The sequence below is a fragment of the Gouania willdenowi genome, chromosome 5, assembly GCF_900634775.1.
Source record: "Gouania willdenowi chromosome 5, fGouWil2.1, whole genome shotgun sequence".
NCBI lineage: Eukaryota > Metazoa > Chordata > Actinopteri > Blenniiformes > Gobiesocidae > Gouania > Gouania willdenowi.
In genome coordinates this window covers 23,368,474-23,384,417 of record NC_041048.1, presented here as the reverse complement: position 1 = coordinate 23,384,417, position 15,944 = coordinate 23,368,474, and the positions used below count along the sequence as shown (strand labels likewise).

Below are 15,944 nucleotides of genomic sequence, written 5' to 3'. Positions count from 1 at the left end.
TAATAATAATTCTCAACAAGAACTATTGATTGATTTGTCACATGACTGTTCCAGGGTTTGAGTTTGTTTTATTTAGTTTCACATCTACCTGTAGCTCTTTGTTTTTTAGACTGATGACAACTTGTTTGTAGTTTTATTTCAGAAAGTTTCACTTTTACAGTTACAGTTGGAAACCTTTGTTAATTTAATATCCTAGTTACATTACAGCAACCAAATTAAACTATATCAACTAAGTGAATTAATAAAAATGGCCTGTGTAAAGGCTTTTTCAAACTAAAAAAATATCTTGTGAAATCTGTGACCTGTTGACCTGCACAGCTCAAAGAATCAGAATCATTTTTTCTTGGCAGAAATACTTTAAAACACTTGCTGTACATTCAGCTGACATAAAAATATTGTTTTCAAATATGTAGAATAATTGTGAATTTATCAGGAGCAGTAGTAGTTTCAATATTTTAGTTCATTTTTTGCAGGCACCTTTTTTGTCCGTCAAATGTATTTAAAATAAACTAAAATTAAAGAGAGAATGTTATTTAACTGTTGAACCTTGCCATAATTTTATTTATTTGTAGATTTTTTTAAATTGGAAAAAAAAAATGTTTATGGTCTTGGTCTTGGCCTCGGTCTCGGCTTGTCTCGGTCTTGGTCTTGACTCGGTCTCGGCTCCCGAAAGTCTTGGTCTTGTCTTGGTCTCGGTGCATTTTGGTCTCTGGCAAGTCTTGGTCTCGGATAGTGTGGTCTTGAACACAACACTGCTGAATTCCTCATTATTATAGCTCCACAGGCCCCTTTTCTACCCCTTTTCTGATGTGCTTCTGAGAGTAACTCGTTTTGGTGCGGTCTCTTTAAATGCAAATGAAACACTTCATACCCCGCCCCCTCTCCAGGTTGCAGAAGTGACACTCGGTTCAACTCCACCCTGCTGGGCCATTTTTGTAGTTTGATAGAAGAGATACGGCTATGTAGCGGCTCATAAACTTTTTATTCACACGTTATTTACAAAATGTCAACAACGGAAGACTTGTCCATCCAGCCTTACATGTTCGAGCCAGAGTCTGACCCGGCGGAGCGAGATGAAAATGAAGATGATGAACCTGCAGAACCCTAACAAGTGAGCTAACACAAGCACCGAGCTAACGCTAGCGCCAAGCTAACGTCACGAAATGCATTTTAATACAGTCTTTTCGGATACAAAAACGGAAAAATGAAATGACTAATGAAAACTTTAGACTTAAATTAAATCACGTAGGCCATATCATCAAGGATCTAAAACGAGTACACAGCGCTAACATATGAAGTCTGAAGACGGTGCAACTGCTAAGCAACTGCTAATGTTAACAAAACAATGACAGGGACGTCTAATCATCACACTTTTTAGCATTATTTACAGCTGACCGAAGTGCTCTGTTCGTCGTCTCCAAAGATAGAAGGAATTGACCCCTCAATCAGACAAAGTCTTTCGGCAAATCCTTCTTTATACTGGCAGAGGTTGCTGAAGCAGTCATCCTTGAAGTGCTTTGTGCACACAAAAATGACCTTACCCACAGATGTGGGTACATTTCCATAAAAAATAGAATTGAACCAGGGAATTGAAAAGGTTCTGATGCTGGGAGACGGTGTATTGAAGCGTGTGGGTTACTACATCCAACAACCGAACATTTTGATTTCTCCTCTCATAACTTCGGCGTCCTTGTGCTTGGACTACAAAATCGCAGCGAGAAATAAAAATGGCGGATTGAAGTGTTGGGCCTGGAGTCGATGTCCTAATTTGGCAGTTCCACTGCAAATACTGTGACGTCATTGTTCAAAAAACGTAATAGAGAATTGAAAAATCGAAACAGATTGAAAAATATGACCAAAACAGAATATAAAGATATCTATGGAGCACCTGAAGAGATTAATTTGAACTTTTCTGTACTTCTAAACAATCTAAATATACATCAAAATGCATTTAAGGGCTAAAAAAGTGAATTTAGCATGATATGTCCCCTTTAAACAACTAAAAACTGAGAAAAACTGATGAGCTGGCGCTGCTGCCACCTTTATGGAATCAGTTGGTCACTACATTAACAGAGAAGCTTTATATTCACAGTAGAGCTTTGTTACAGTGTATCCGAGCAACTTCAGTGAAAAAACAATATTACATCAATTGCACCGAGTGTTTGGATTTGAAATGACGTAATATTACGTCAATGGCACTGAGTGAGTTAAGGATAATGATGGTGCCTGTAAACAGAGGGAGAGTGGGTGCTCCGAATTGAGGCCCCCCACAGGTAAAAACCCACCCAACCCACACAAAACTGTGGCCACCCCCACCGAGCAGATCCTCGCCCAATGCGATCGCGAAGGAACCCCTGGCACAAACCATGCCCAGCAGCATCATGTGCCGTCACTTCACCCCCCCAAACGCCATACATGCTATACACAGGCCCACCAGATCTTTCCAAGCAGGCCTTGGAGGGAGCATGACCTAGCCTACAGTGCCAGGATGTGGGAGGGGGGAGAACGAGGCAGGGGGACAGACAGAAGTAGGAAAGGAGGCAGAGAAGTACTTAGAACCCCCAACAAAGGGCCCACCTGAGAGTGAACAATCGGACAGGACAGATTCAAGGACAAGTTCCTATGATGTCACTGGTCCCTGACCTGCTGCTGGGATCTTTGATATGGGTTCTTTTTAGAAGCCAGTCAGATTCAAGGGCAGTTCCTTTGAGGTTTTTCTCCTGACCTTAGTGTTTTACTTTTGACTGGCAGCCAACTGGTTCTGTCTTTCTTTGTGGAAAATTACCATTCATTAGGACCATTCACAAGCTTTTATAAAAAAAAATGGAGAGCAATTCAAATTCATTCCATGGCAGAAGTGTAGAGATTCAGACTCACCCACTGGTGAGTTCACCATCAATTGACAACATCGGTGTAGCAGAACATGCTGCTCAGGAACAGTTAATGATGAACATCTCAATAACTACTGTTGACATGAAGGATGAAGATCCCAAACAAGGAAACAAGGAGGAGGACCTTCTTGTATTGGACCATAATCATCAGCTGGTCCTGAAACATCAAACTGCTCTGACTCATGAACTGGGCAAACAGTTGGAACAGATGCAATTTGAACTGAAAGAGAAGACCAAAATACAAAAGGAGGATGCCAGATACAGCCTAAAACTAAAGAGTGAGCTGCAGAAGGAGCAGGCAAATCAGGTTAGGCTGCAGAAAAAGCTCCAGGACCTTACAACAGCCCAAGCTCAGACAGTGGTCAAACACAACCAGGTCAAAGAGCAATTAGAGGTGAATACAAAACAAAGCTCTGAATATTCAGAAAAGAAGTGCAAAGCTGAACACAGCGTGTCTCAGTTTCAGGCAGAATTGGACAATCTGATGCTGCTCAGTCTGTACACAAAAAAAGACTTTGAAGAGGTGCACTCTCAGTTAAAAACAATGAAACATGTCCGACACAAGGAACAAGCTGAGAAAAGCCAAGCAGAGAAGGAGAAACAAAAGCAGGATCTGTATGTGAATGTGATAACAAAGGATTTAGACAGGCTGAGGCAGCAGAAAGATATGCATTTGTGTAAAATCATTGCTCTCAAAGAGGAAACACGGGCATCCAACAAAAGCCTCTCCAAGATTAATATGGACATGGAGTTGTTGTTGATGACACGTAAACAGTTGCTATGTCAGTGGAACAACAGTCTGCTGGAAATGCAAAAACGGGATGAGCCTTTTAGTGCCAAGCAGGAGGCAGTATTTAAGGACAGGCAGCAGTTGATTCTGCTGGATGAGGAGATCGATAAATACAATAAATCCATCAAAGCAATAGAAGAGCAAAATCAGACGATGATCACTGAGCTGGAATGGTATAGAACTGACTGCGCAGCACTCACAAAGCGCATCAGTGAAAAGCGGAGTCAGCAGAAGGCTTTGCAGAGCCGCTACAGAGAGCATGAGCACTTACTGGAGCAAACATCAAAAAGCCTGGTTGTGCTCAAAATGAACATTAGTACACAGCAGGCTGAACTCAACAATTACAGCAAGAAAATGGATAAAATAAGTTCCATTCGTCAGGAGCTTGAGAATAAGATCATCACCCACATGGAGCAGCAGCTCCCCCACATGGAGCAGCAGCTCCCCCACAAAAACAAAGATGAGCATTCCCTCATCAAGAAGACAACTTCTCTGAAGACAGAGAAGCAAAGTCTGCTGCAGCATCAGGAGAGTGATATCACTGAAATAAAGTTGGCGAGCCACAACGCCAATGTTCTGGTGGGCACTCTGGAACTCACTCAGCAAGACCTTGAAGAAGAAATCAGACAACTGAATAAGCATCTGACCATCATCCGGACTGATATTTTGTCACATATGAAGCTCCTTAAGCAGAAGCAGGGGACGATTACAGACTACAAAAATAAGATCAACAAAATTGTAGTCAGCATGGCAAATGAAGACATGAGTCCTCTCGAAAGGAAGCTACATACAATAACGGCTCAGATGAATGCGCTTGAAGTAACTTTAGGCCAAGACAAACAGATGTGGATGGAACTGCAGGAAACAGCAGTAAGAAATATGCTTAAGATGGAGGCTTACACCAGGGAGATCTTTACTTTGCAGACAGAAAACCATGCAATGCTGCATAAGAAGATGCGCTTGGAGAGTCAAGTTGAATTTGAACACCAGGCAGAGACAGAAATGGAGAAGACCTGTAAGTCGCTGCACCAAGATAAATTGAAGCTTAACACCCTCCTCAGCAAGAACAAGGTGTTCAATCAAGAGATGGAAGAAGAGAACGAGCTGATGGAGACAGAGTTCAATCAGAAGCTTAAGGAGGCGTATTGGGAGACTCTTAACCTCCAGATCAAAAAGGAGAACATTGAGGAAGAAAACGAGCAGATCATGGAGAGTCTGATGCAGGCCGAGGAGCACATCATGTTCTGGGAGAGGAAGGCTCAGATTGTCCAAGAGACTCAGGCAGTTGTGGACTCTGAGACGAACAAAGACAAAATCAGCATGATGAAAGCTGAAATACGGCGTAAGGAGATACAGCTCAGCGGCCTGATGAAGCAACAGAAGGAGCTGGTCAGCGAGAGTGAAAAAGTAGTGGAGAGGTGGGGCAGCAATATTCAGAAAAGGAAAATGAAGCCCCGTAACTCAAGTAAAATGCAGGCAACAAAGACAGCAATTTCACGCCTTCAGCGTAGCATCAAGGAAGCACAGAAGCTTGTAGGTGACAGTGTGACTACAATCAACGAGCTACAAGAAGTTCAGACGAGCCTAAGCAACAGTCTGATGCAGCGGAAGCAACAAGTGACCAAGCTCACCAACACCAGCTCCATCCTTGACTCGGCTATATTGAAGTTGCAGCACAGCAAGGACTGGGAGGCCGAAAGTGTTCGGACCCTGCTCAGTAGGGAAAGGAAGCTGCGGGAAGTAATGGACAAACGTTACAAAGTCTCCTCCACCAGCCAGTGTGTAGAAGCAGCCCTGGAGAATTTGACAAAGCATTTGCACAAGGTTGGCACCATCTCACATCGTGTGTGTGAGGAGTTCCCCCTGCACCAGGAGGCTCTCCACCGGTTGAACCTGGAACTGGCCCCTCACATACAGCAGTAGGCTTTTAAATGACAATAATCTCTTTCAAAAATAAATGCATAGATTTTGCTGTATTATAAGAGTCTGTGGGGTGGATTTAGGTGCATCCCTAAATCTTGTTTGTGCTGCTGTTTCCTCACCTGCTGTGGGGAAGCACAAAATTACATTTGAAGAATTTTTGTTGGAGACAGGTAGACTTCGCTGTCTGCTGCACAAACTTTATTTTGTAGATAACATAATAAACAAATAAAAGTGGCATTTAATAAACTTTAAAACCTAATGTTGTCTCTGTGCAAAGCATCTTCTCAGCGCCACACCGGACTCCAGCTGTTTCTCTCCCTCACACACACACTTTATTCTGCATTTTCTTTCAGTGGCTGTTAATATTGACTATTGTTTCATTTAAACTCGTACAGTGCCTGTCATAGGTATGTATTCATATGGTGGGAGCTTATGTAAAGTTGTCAATTATGGCCAAATGAGTATGTGTTTGAAGGTTGGATGTACAAAGAAATATACATACTCTATAGCGTTAAAGGGGTATATTTGCGGGTGCAAAGTAAAATAGCGTATGCGATTTCCCTGGTTTAATTCTATAGGGCATGCACATGATAAATTGATAAAGGTTGCACCAATGTTGGACTTAAGCAAATGGATAATAATTGTTTTGGCATGATACAACTGAAAGTGATTTGTAGAAAAGTAGTTATAGTAGTAGTAATAGTAGTGCTTGCGGCTCAGAGGCTCCTCTCATGTGGGTCCCAGCTTGAGACCAGTTGGGAACCCCTGGGTTAAAGTACTTTTAATTTCAAACAGCATAAGAAAACATTGACAAAACAATGAACAGTATACAAATAATTCAATATACTTTAATATAACCTTAAAAGTACACTTAACATTCAGATTCTTGTATTGTCACAATCACTGCGCATAAAAAAAAATCCTACATGCACAGCAAATCAGTGCGGTAAAGTTTGCTGATGAAAAACCTTCAAGCTGCCTGGATGAGGATTAAAATTATGTCCAGATTATCTTAAAGGGTACATATCATGGTTTTATATCCTTCCTTTTTAGATATAAATCATACAGTTGTGGTCTATATAAAGCGGAACTGCAATGCTTGGGTCTGAATTCTTCATTATTATAGCTCCACTTTTCTACCCCTTTTCTGATGTGCTTCTGAGAGTAACTCGTTTTGGTGCGGTCTCTTTAAATGCAAATGAGACACTTCATACCCCGCCCCCTCTCCAGGTTGCAGAGGTGACACTCGGTTCAACTCCATCCTGCTGGGCCATTTTTGTAGTTTGATAGAAGAGATACGGCTATGTAGTGGCTCATAAACTTTTTATTCACACGTTATTTACAAAATGTCAACAACGGAAGACTTGTCCATCCAGCCTTACATGTTCGAGCCAGAGTCGGACCCGGCGGAGCGAGATGAAAATGAAGATGATGAACCTGCAAAACCCAAACAAGTGAGCTAACACAAGCACCGAGCTAACGCTAGCGCCAAGCTAACGTCACGAAATGCATTTTAATACAGTCTTTTCGGATACAAAAATGGCAAAATGAAATGACTAATGAAAACTTTAGACTTAAATTAAATCACGTAGGCCATATCATCAAGGATCTAAAACGAGTACACAGCGCTAACATATGAAGTCTGAAGACGGTGCAACTGCTAAGCAACTGCTAATGTTAACAAAACAATGACGGGGACGTCTAATCATCACACTTTTTAGCATTATTTACAGCTGACCGAAGTGCTCTGTTCGTCGTCTCCAAAGATAGAAGGAATTGACCCCTCAATCAGACAAAGTCTTTCGGCAAATCCTTCTTTATACTGGCAGAGGTTGCTGAAGCAGTCATCCTTGAAGTGCTTTGTGCACACAAAAATGACCTTACCCACAGATGTGGGTACATTTCCATAAAAAATAGAATTCAACCAGGGAATTGAAAAGGTTCTGATGCTGGGAGACGGTGTATTGAAGCGTGTGGGTTACTACATCCAACAACCGAACATTTTGATTTCTCCTCTCAAAGCTTCGGCGTCCTTGAGCTTGGACTACAAAATCGCAGCGAGAAATAAAAATGGCGGATCGAAGTGTTGGGCCTGGAGTCGATATCCTAATTTGGCAGTTCCACTGCAAATACTGTGACGTCATTGTTCAAAAAACGTAATAGAGAATTGAAAAATCGAAACAGATTGAAAAATATGACCAAAACAGAATATAAAGATATCAAAGGAGCACCTGAAGAGATTAATTTGAACTTTTCTGTACTTCTAAACAATCTAAATATACATCAAAACGCATTTAAGGGCTAAAAAAGTGAATTTAGCATGATATGTCCCCTTTAAACAACTAAAAACTGAGAAAAACTGATGAGCTGGCGCTGCTGCCACCTTTATGGAATCAGTTGGTCACTACATTAACAGAAAAGCTTTATATTCACAGTAGAGCTTTGTTACAGTGTATCCGAGCAACTTCAGTGAAAAAACAATATTACGTCAATTGCACCGAGTGTTTGGATTTGAAATGACGTAATATTACGTCAATGGCACTGAGTGAGTTAAGGATAATGATGGTGCCTGTAAACAGAGGGAGAGTGGGTGCTCCGAATTGAGGCCCCCCACAGGTAAAAACCCACCCAACCCACACAAAACTGTTGCCACCCCCACCGAGCAGATCCTCGCCCAATGCGATCGCGAAGGAACCCCTGGCACAGACCATGCCCAGCAGCATCATGTGCCGTCACTTCACAACCCCCCCCCCCCCCCCAACCCCCCCACCCCACCCCACCCCCCCACCCCACCCAAACGCCATACATGCTGTACACAGGCCCACCAGATCTTTCCAAGCAGGCCTTGGAGGGAGCATGACCTAGCCTACAGTGCCAGGATGTGGGAGGGGGGAGAACGAGGCAGGGGGACAGACAGAAGTAGGAAAGGAGGCAGAGAAGTACTCAGAACCCCCAACAAAGGGCCCACCTGAGAGTGAACAATCGGACAGGACAGATTCAAGGACAAGTTCCTATGATGTCACTGGTCCCTGACCTGCTGCTGGGATCTTTGATATGGGTTCTTTTTAGAAGCCAGTCAGATTCAAGGGCAGTTCCTTTGAGGTTTTTCTCCTGACCTTAGTGTTTTACTTTTGACTGGCAGCCAACTGGTTCTGTCTTTCTTTGTGGAAAATTACCATTCATTAGGACCATTCACAAGCTTTTATTAAAAAAAAAATGAAGAGCAATTCAAATTCATTCCATGGCAGAAGTGTAGAGATTCAGACTCACCCACTGGTGAGTTCACCATCAATTGACAACATCGGTGTAGCAGAACATGCTGCTCAGGAACAGTTAATGATGAACATCTCAATAACTACTGTTGACATGAAGGATGAAGATCCCAAACAAGGAAACAAGGAGGAGGACCTGCTTGTATTGGACCATAATCATCAGCTGGTCCTGAAACATCAAACTGCTCTGACTCATGAACTGGGCAAACAGTTGGAACAGATGCAATTTGAACTGAAAGAGAAGACCAAAATACAAAAGGAGGATGCCAGATACAGCCTAAAACTAAAGAGTGAGCTGCAGAAGGAGCAGGCAAATCAGGTTAGGCTGCAGAAAAAGCTCCAGGACCTTACAACAGCCCAAGTTCAGACAGTGGTCAAACACAACCAGGTCCAAGAGCAATTAGAGGTGAATACAAAACAAAGCTCTGAATATTCAGAAAAGAAGTGCAAAGCTGAACACAGCGTGTCTCAGTTTCAGGCAGAATTGGACAATCTGATGCTGCTCAGTCTGTACACAAAAAAAGACTTTGAAGAGGTGCACTCTCAGTTAAAAACAATGAAACATGTCCGAAACAAGGAACAAGCTGAGAAAAGCCAAGCAGAGAAGGAGAAACAAAAGCAGGATCTGTATGTGAATGTGATAACAAAGGATTTAGACAGGCTGAGGCAGCAGAAAGATATGCATTTGTGTAAAATCATTGCTCTCAAAGAGGAAACACGGGCATCCAACAAAAGCCTCTCCAAGATTAATATGGACATGGAGTTGTTGTTGATGACACGTAAACAGTTGCTATGTCAGTGGAACAACAGTCTGCTGGAAATGCAAAAACGGGATGAGCCTTTTAGTGCCAAGCAGGAGGCAGTATTTAAGGACAGGCAGCAGTTGATTCTGCTGGATGAGGAGATCGATAAATACAATAAATCCATCAAAGCAATAGAAGAGCAAAATCAGACGATGATCACTGAGCTGGAATGGTATAGAACTGACTGCGCAGCATTCACAAAGCGCATCAGTGAAAAGCGGAGTCAGCAGAAGGCTTTGCAGAGCCGCTACAGAGAGCATGAGCACTTACTGGAGCAAACATCAAAAAGCCTGGTTGTGCTCAAAATGAACATTAGTACACAGCAGGCTGAACTCAACAATTACAGCAAGAAAATGGATAAAATAAGTTCCATCCGTCAGGAGCTTGAGAATAAGATCATCACCCACATGGAGCAGCAGCTCCCCCACAAAAACAAAGATGAGCATTCCCTCATCAAGAAGACAACTTCTCTGAAGACAGAGAAGCAAAGTCTGCTGCAGCATCAGGAGAGTAATATCACTGAAATAAAGTTGGCGAGCCACAACGCCAATGTTCTGGTGGGCACTCTGGAACTCACTCAGCAAGACCTTGAAGAAGAAATCAGACAACTGAATAAGCATCTGACCATCATCCGGACTGATATTTTGTCACATATGAAGCTCCTTAAGCAGAAGCAGGGGACGATTACAGACTACAAAAATAAGATCAACAAAATTGTAGTCAGCATGGCAAATGAAGACATGAGTCCTCTCGAAAGGAAGCTACATACAATAACGGCTCAGATGAATGCGCTTGAAGTAACTTTAGGCCAAGACAAACAGATGTGGATGGAACTGCAGGAAACAGCAGTAAGAAATATGCTTAAGATGGAGGCTTACACCAGGGAGATCTTTACTTTGCAGACAGAAAACCATGCAATGCTGCATAAGAAGATGCGCTTGGAGAGTCAAGTTGAATTTGAACACCAGGCAGAGACAGAAATGGAGAAGACCTGTAAGTCGCTGCACCAAGATAAATTGAAGCTTAACACCCTCCTCAGCAAGAACAAGGTGTTCAATCAAGAGATGGAAGAAGAGAACGAGCTGATGGAGACAGAGTTCAATCAGAAGCTTAAGGAGGCGTATTGGGAGACTCTTAACCTCCAGATCAAAAAGGAGAACATTGAGGAAGAAAACGAGCAGATCATGGAGAGTCTGATGCAGGCCGAGGAGCACATCATGTTCTGGGAGAGGAAGGCTCAGATTGTCCAAGAGACTCAGGCAGTTGTGGACTCTGAGACGAACAAAGACAAAATCAGCATGATGAACGCTGAAATACGGCGTAAGGAGATACAGCTCAGCGGCCTGATGAAGCAACAGAAGGAGCTGGTCAGCGAGAGTGAAAAAGTAGTGGAGAGGTGGGGCAGCAATATTCAGAAAAGGAAAATGAAGCCCCGTAACTCAAGTAAAATGCAGGCAACAAAGACAGCAATTTCACGCCTTCAGCGTAGCATCAAGGAAGCACAGAAGCTTGTAGGTGACAGTGTGACTACAATCAACGAGCTACAAGAAGTTCAGACGAGCCTAAGCAACAGTCTGATGCAGCGGAAGCAACAAGTGACCAAGCTCACCAACACCAGCTCCATCCTTGACTCGGCTATATTGAAGTTGCAGCACAGCAAGGACTGGGAGGCCGAAAGTGTTCGGACCCTGCTCAGTAGGGAAAGGAAGCTGCGGGAAGTAATGGACAAACGTTACAAAGTCTCCTCCACCAGCCAGTGTGTAGAAGCAGCCCTGGAGAATTTGACAAAGCATTTGCACAAGGTTGGCACCATCTCACATCGTGTGTGTGAGGAGTTCCCCCTGCACCAGGAGGCTCTCCACCGGTTGAACCTGGAACTGGCCCCTCACATACAGCAGTAGGCTTTTAAATGACAATAATCTCTTTCAAAAATAAATGCATAGATTTTGCTGTATTATAAGAGTCTGTGGGGTGGATTTAGGTGCATCCCTAAATCTTGTTTGTGCTGCTGTTTCCTCACCTGCTGTGGGGAAGCACAAAATTACATTTGAAGAATTTTTGTTGGAGACAGGTAGACTTCGCTGTCTGCTGCACAAACTTTATTTTGTAGATAACATAATAAACAAATAAAAGTGGCATTTAATAAACTTTAAAACCTAATGTTGTCTCTGTGCAAAGCATCTTCTCAGCGCCACACCGGACTCCAGCTGTTTCTCTCCCTCACACACACACTTTATTCTGCATTTTCTTTCAGTGGCTGTTAATATTGACTATTGTTTCATTTAAACTCGTACAGTGCCTGTCATAGGTATGTATTCATATGGTGGGAGCTTATGTAAAGTTGTCAATTATGGCCAAATGAGTATGTGTTTGAAGGTTGGATGTACAAAGAAATATACATACTCTATAGAGTTAAAGGGGTATATTTGCGGGTGCAAAGTAAAATAGCGTATGCGATTTCCCTGGTTTAATTCTACAGGGCATGCACATGATAAATTGATAAATGTTGCACCAATGTTGGACTTAAGCAAATGGATAATAATTGTTTTGGCATGATACAACTGAAAGTGATTTGTAGAATAGTAGTTATAGTAGTAGTAATAGTAGTGCTTGCGGCTCAGAGGCTCCTCTCATGTGGGTCCCAGCTTGAGACCAGTTGGGAACCCCTGGGTTAAAGTACTTTTAATTTCAAACAGCATAAGAAAACAGTGACAAAACAATGAACAGTATACAAATAATTCAATATACTTTAATATAACCTTAAAAGTACACTTAACATTCAGATTCTTGTATTGTCACAATCACTGCGCATAAAATAAAATTCTACATGCACAGCAAATCAGTGCGGTAAAGTTTGCTGATGAAAAACCTTCAAACTGCCTGGATGAGGATTAAAATCATGTCCAGATTATCTTAAAGGGTACATATCATGGTTTTATATCCTTCCTTTTTAGATATAAATCATACAGTTGTGGTCTATATAAAGCGGAACTGCAATGCTTGGGTCTGAAATCCTCATTATTATAGCTCCACAGGCCCCTTTTCTACCCCTTTTCTGATGTGCTTCTGAGAGTAACTCGTTTTGGTGCGGTCTCTTTAAATGCAAATGAGACACTTCATACCCCGCCCCCTCTCCAGGTTGCAGAGGTGACACTCGGTTCAACTCCACCCTGCTGGGCCATTTTTGTAGTTTGGTAGAAGAGATACGGCTATGTAGTGGCTCATAAACTTTTTATTCACACGTTATTTACAAAATGTCAACAACAGAAGACTTGTCCATCCAGCCTTACATGTTCGGGCCAGAGTCGGACCCGGCGGAGCGAGATGAAAATGAAGATGATGAACCTGCAGAACCCTAACAAGTGAGCTAACACAAGCACCGAGCAAACGCTAGCGCCAAGCTAACGTCACAAAATGCATTTTAATACAGTCTTTTCGGATACAAAAACGGCAAAATGAAATGACTAATGAAAACTTTAGACTTAAATTAAATCACGTAGGCCTTATCATCAAGGATCTAAAACGAGTACACAGCGCTAACATATGAAGTCTGAAGACGGTGCAACTGCTAAGCAACTGCTAATGCTAACAAAACAATGACAGGGACGTCTAATCATCACACTTTTTAGCGTTATTTACAGCTTACCGAAGTGCTCTGTTCGTCGTCTCCAAAGATAGAAGGAATTGAACCCTCAATCAGACAAAGTCTTTCGGCAAATCCTTCTTTATACTGGCAGAGGTTGCTGAAGCAGTCATCCTTGAAGGGCTTTGTGCACACAAAAATGACCTTACCCACAGATGTGGGTACATTTCCATAAAAAATAGAATTCAACCAGGGAACTGAAAAGGTTCTGATGCTGGGAGACGGTGTATTGAAGCGTGTGGGTTACTACATCCAACAACCGAACATTTTGATTTACTCCTCTCATAACTTCGGCGTCCTTGAGCTTGGACTACAAAATCGCAGCGAGAAATAAAAATGGCGGATTGAAGTGTTGGGCCTGGAGTCGATGTCCTAATTTGGCAGCTCCACTGCAAATACTGTGACGTCATTGTTCAAAAAACGTAATAGAGAATAGAAAAATCGAAACAGATTGAAAAATATGACCAAAACAGAATATAAAGATATCAAAGGAGCACCTGAAGAGATTAATTTGAACTTTTCTGTACTTCTAAACAATCTAAATATACATCAAAATGCATTTAAGGGCTAAAAAAGTGAATTTAGCATGATTTGTCCCCTTTAAACAACTAAAAACTGAGAAAAACTGATGAGCTGCTGCTGCTGCCTCCTCAAATATCATTGATGGAGATAAATATGTTTATTCACATAAACTCCAAGTGCTCATGAAGTTACTTACGCTCATTGGTTATTTATTGGATTTATCAAGCCTGCTGCGGGGTCCCGTTGTTTCTCAAAGTGCTTCTCGCCATGACTCCCCAATAACAGCAAATCTTTGCAAACCTATTAGGTTAAGGCGAAATGTGGCCTAAAATGGTGATCTACAGTATGAGGACTGTCACTAAAACTGAAAGTGTTTCTTGTCACTGTGAACTGATTATTTCATTCTTGTTTATTTAAACATGGTGGACTTGGTTCAGTTAAAGTTAATTTGTCTGACTTACATTTATCTCTTTCAGAAAGTAAATCCATATAACTTTGCTTTTTATGTAATATTAAGACTGTGTGTCTTTAGTACATGCAGACTAAATCTAAATGACAGTTTAAAGTAATTTTAAGGTCAAACAGCAAACAAAAAAAGGAATGAGCCAGAGCCAGCAGAAGGTTCTGCTGGGGGTGTGTGGCTTGGGCCTAGTATCACATTTTCAGTTTATCCAAAATAGCTTAAGGGTCCAGTATTAAGCTATTTTTCCACCCATCTCCATTTGTTCTAAGAACCCCAACAACATAGAATTTGAGGTTTATTTTCCCAAACTTGCCTTTTTTCTGGAATTTTAGCTTCTGAAAAGTCACTTTCATGATGCTTCTATAAACAGGCTATTTTGGGGCCTTCATGCATATTCACTCATGAATATGCATGAACTTCAGACTTCATGCCTCGCTCTTGCGAGGGAGATCAGTGATCACCAAAGCCATTTTCTTTTGCTATCCACACACTGTTGTTATTGTTTTCAGCCAAAAAACTGCGCATTATAGTAAAACATATGGATCTTTAAGCAGCGATTGTGATTGTGAGTCCGTCTCAGCACTTCAGGGTGTGTCTATGACAGCAGCAGCAGCGGCGTCTTTCAGCTGTTTCAAACACTCACCGGAGTGTTGAGCTGCTAAGTCACTTTTTTCTCTTCATCATCTCTATTAACTACAGGAACAGTGCATTTAAGGTGATAACTTGCTTTGTCCAACCACTGCGTCGCATTGTGTCACAAACACGTCAGATCAAGTCAAAGGTGATATGAGGTGACATAACGCATACTAAAAATAGAATTGCTGCCTGGCGCTACTCCGTGGCTGCCCACTACTCTTTGGGGAGGGGTTAAATGCAGAGAACATATTTTGTGTATGTAGCTTTACATACAGTATATGACAATAAAGTATAATATATATTCTATATTAAAATGCAGTTTGTTTTAGCTGTGAGCTAGTTTGAGAGGGAGGGGCTCATATTGACTGACTTTTTAAAAAATGTAGAATAACAAGTGATAGAGGAAAGAGAACTTTTTCAACTTTGGCCCTCTGAATGAGGCTAAATGGATGTATATCACTGTAGCAAAACCATCATAAAGTGATTTTTTTAAATAATACTGCTCTTTTAATGTTTATTACTCCTTCTATTGTCTCACCTTAACTCCCTCTTCCCTGTCCATTTTCCCCTCACCAAGGTGTACAGTAACACTGACCTCTCTTTTTATGTCTTTCCCTCTAATAATGTTTAGCTTACTCTTCCATAGGGAGGCATGATGAGGGTCACAATCAAGCAAAAAGATGAATGTATTTGTTTCATTGCAATTATAAAACATGCATAGCTATTGCAAAAAGATTACATTAAACATAGTGTTGACCTTCCCCAACATGTGCAGACAATGTAAGAAAAATAGATAGCAGAAAAAAAAGTACATTGACCGACCAGGGCAAGATTTTTACTGTCTGTGTTTATAATTAATAAACACAAATTTGATAATGTTTGTAGGTGGTATTCACAGAGAAACTGATGAAGAGTCTTAACCTCACACATTGAGCAGTCACTGAGGAATAACAGACATTCTTTCTGAGTTAAATTTCAGATTCAAATCAGAATCCACTGGT

The 15,944-nt window shown here is 41.7% G+C and overlaps 2 protein-coding genes across 2 annotated transcripts; both read left to right on the top strand.

The window, feature by feature from the left end:
* Positions 1-2,781: 2,781 nt before the first annotated feature.
* On the top strand, positions 2,782-5,632 carry LOC114463006 (coiled-coil domain-containing protein 40-like). The gene has a single exon (XM_028446206.1). The coding sequence runs from the start codon at positions 2,824-2,826 to the stop codon at positions 5,602-5,604; it is 2,781 nt and encodes a 926-aa protein (XP_028302007.1). The 5' UTR covers positions 2,782-2,823; the 3' UTR covers positions 5,605-5,632.
* A 3,063-nt stretch (positions 5,633-8,695) lies between these two features.
* Positions 8,696-11,608, top strand: LOC114462841 (coiled-coil domain-containing protein 40-like). Its single transcript, XM_028445906.1, has one exon. It carries the CDS (start codon positions 8,821-8,823, stop codon positions 11,578-11,580), a length of 2,760 nt encoding a protein of 919 aa, XP_028301707.1. The 5' UTR covers positions 8,696-8,820; the 3' UTR covers positions 11,581-11,608.
* The last annotated feature ends 4,336 nt before the right edge of the window (positions 11,609-15,944 follow it).

Coding starts and splice junctions, on each gene's coding strand:
- LOC114462841 (XM_028445906.1), top strand. CDS start 8,821: ATGAAGAGCAATTCAAATTCATTCCATGGCAGAAGTGTAGAGATTCAG.
- LOC114463006 (XM_028446206.1), top strand. CDS start 2,824: ATGGAGAGCAATTCAAATTCATTCCATGGCAGAAGTGTAGAGATTCAG.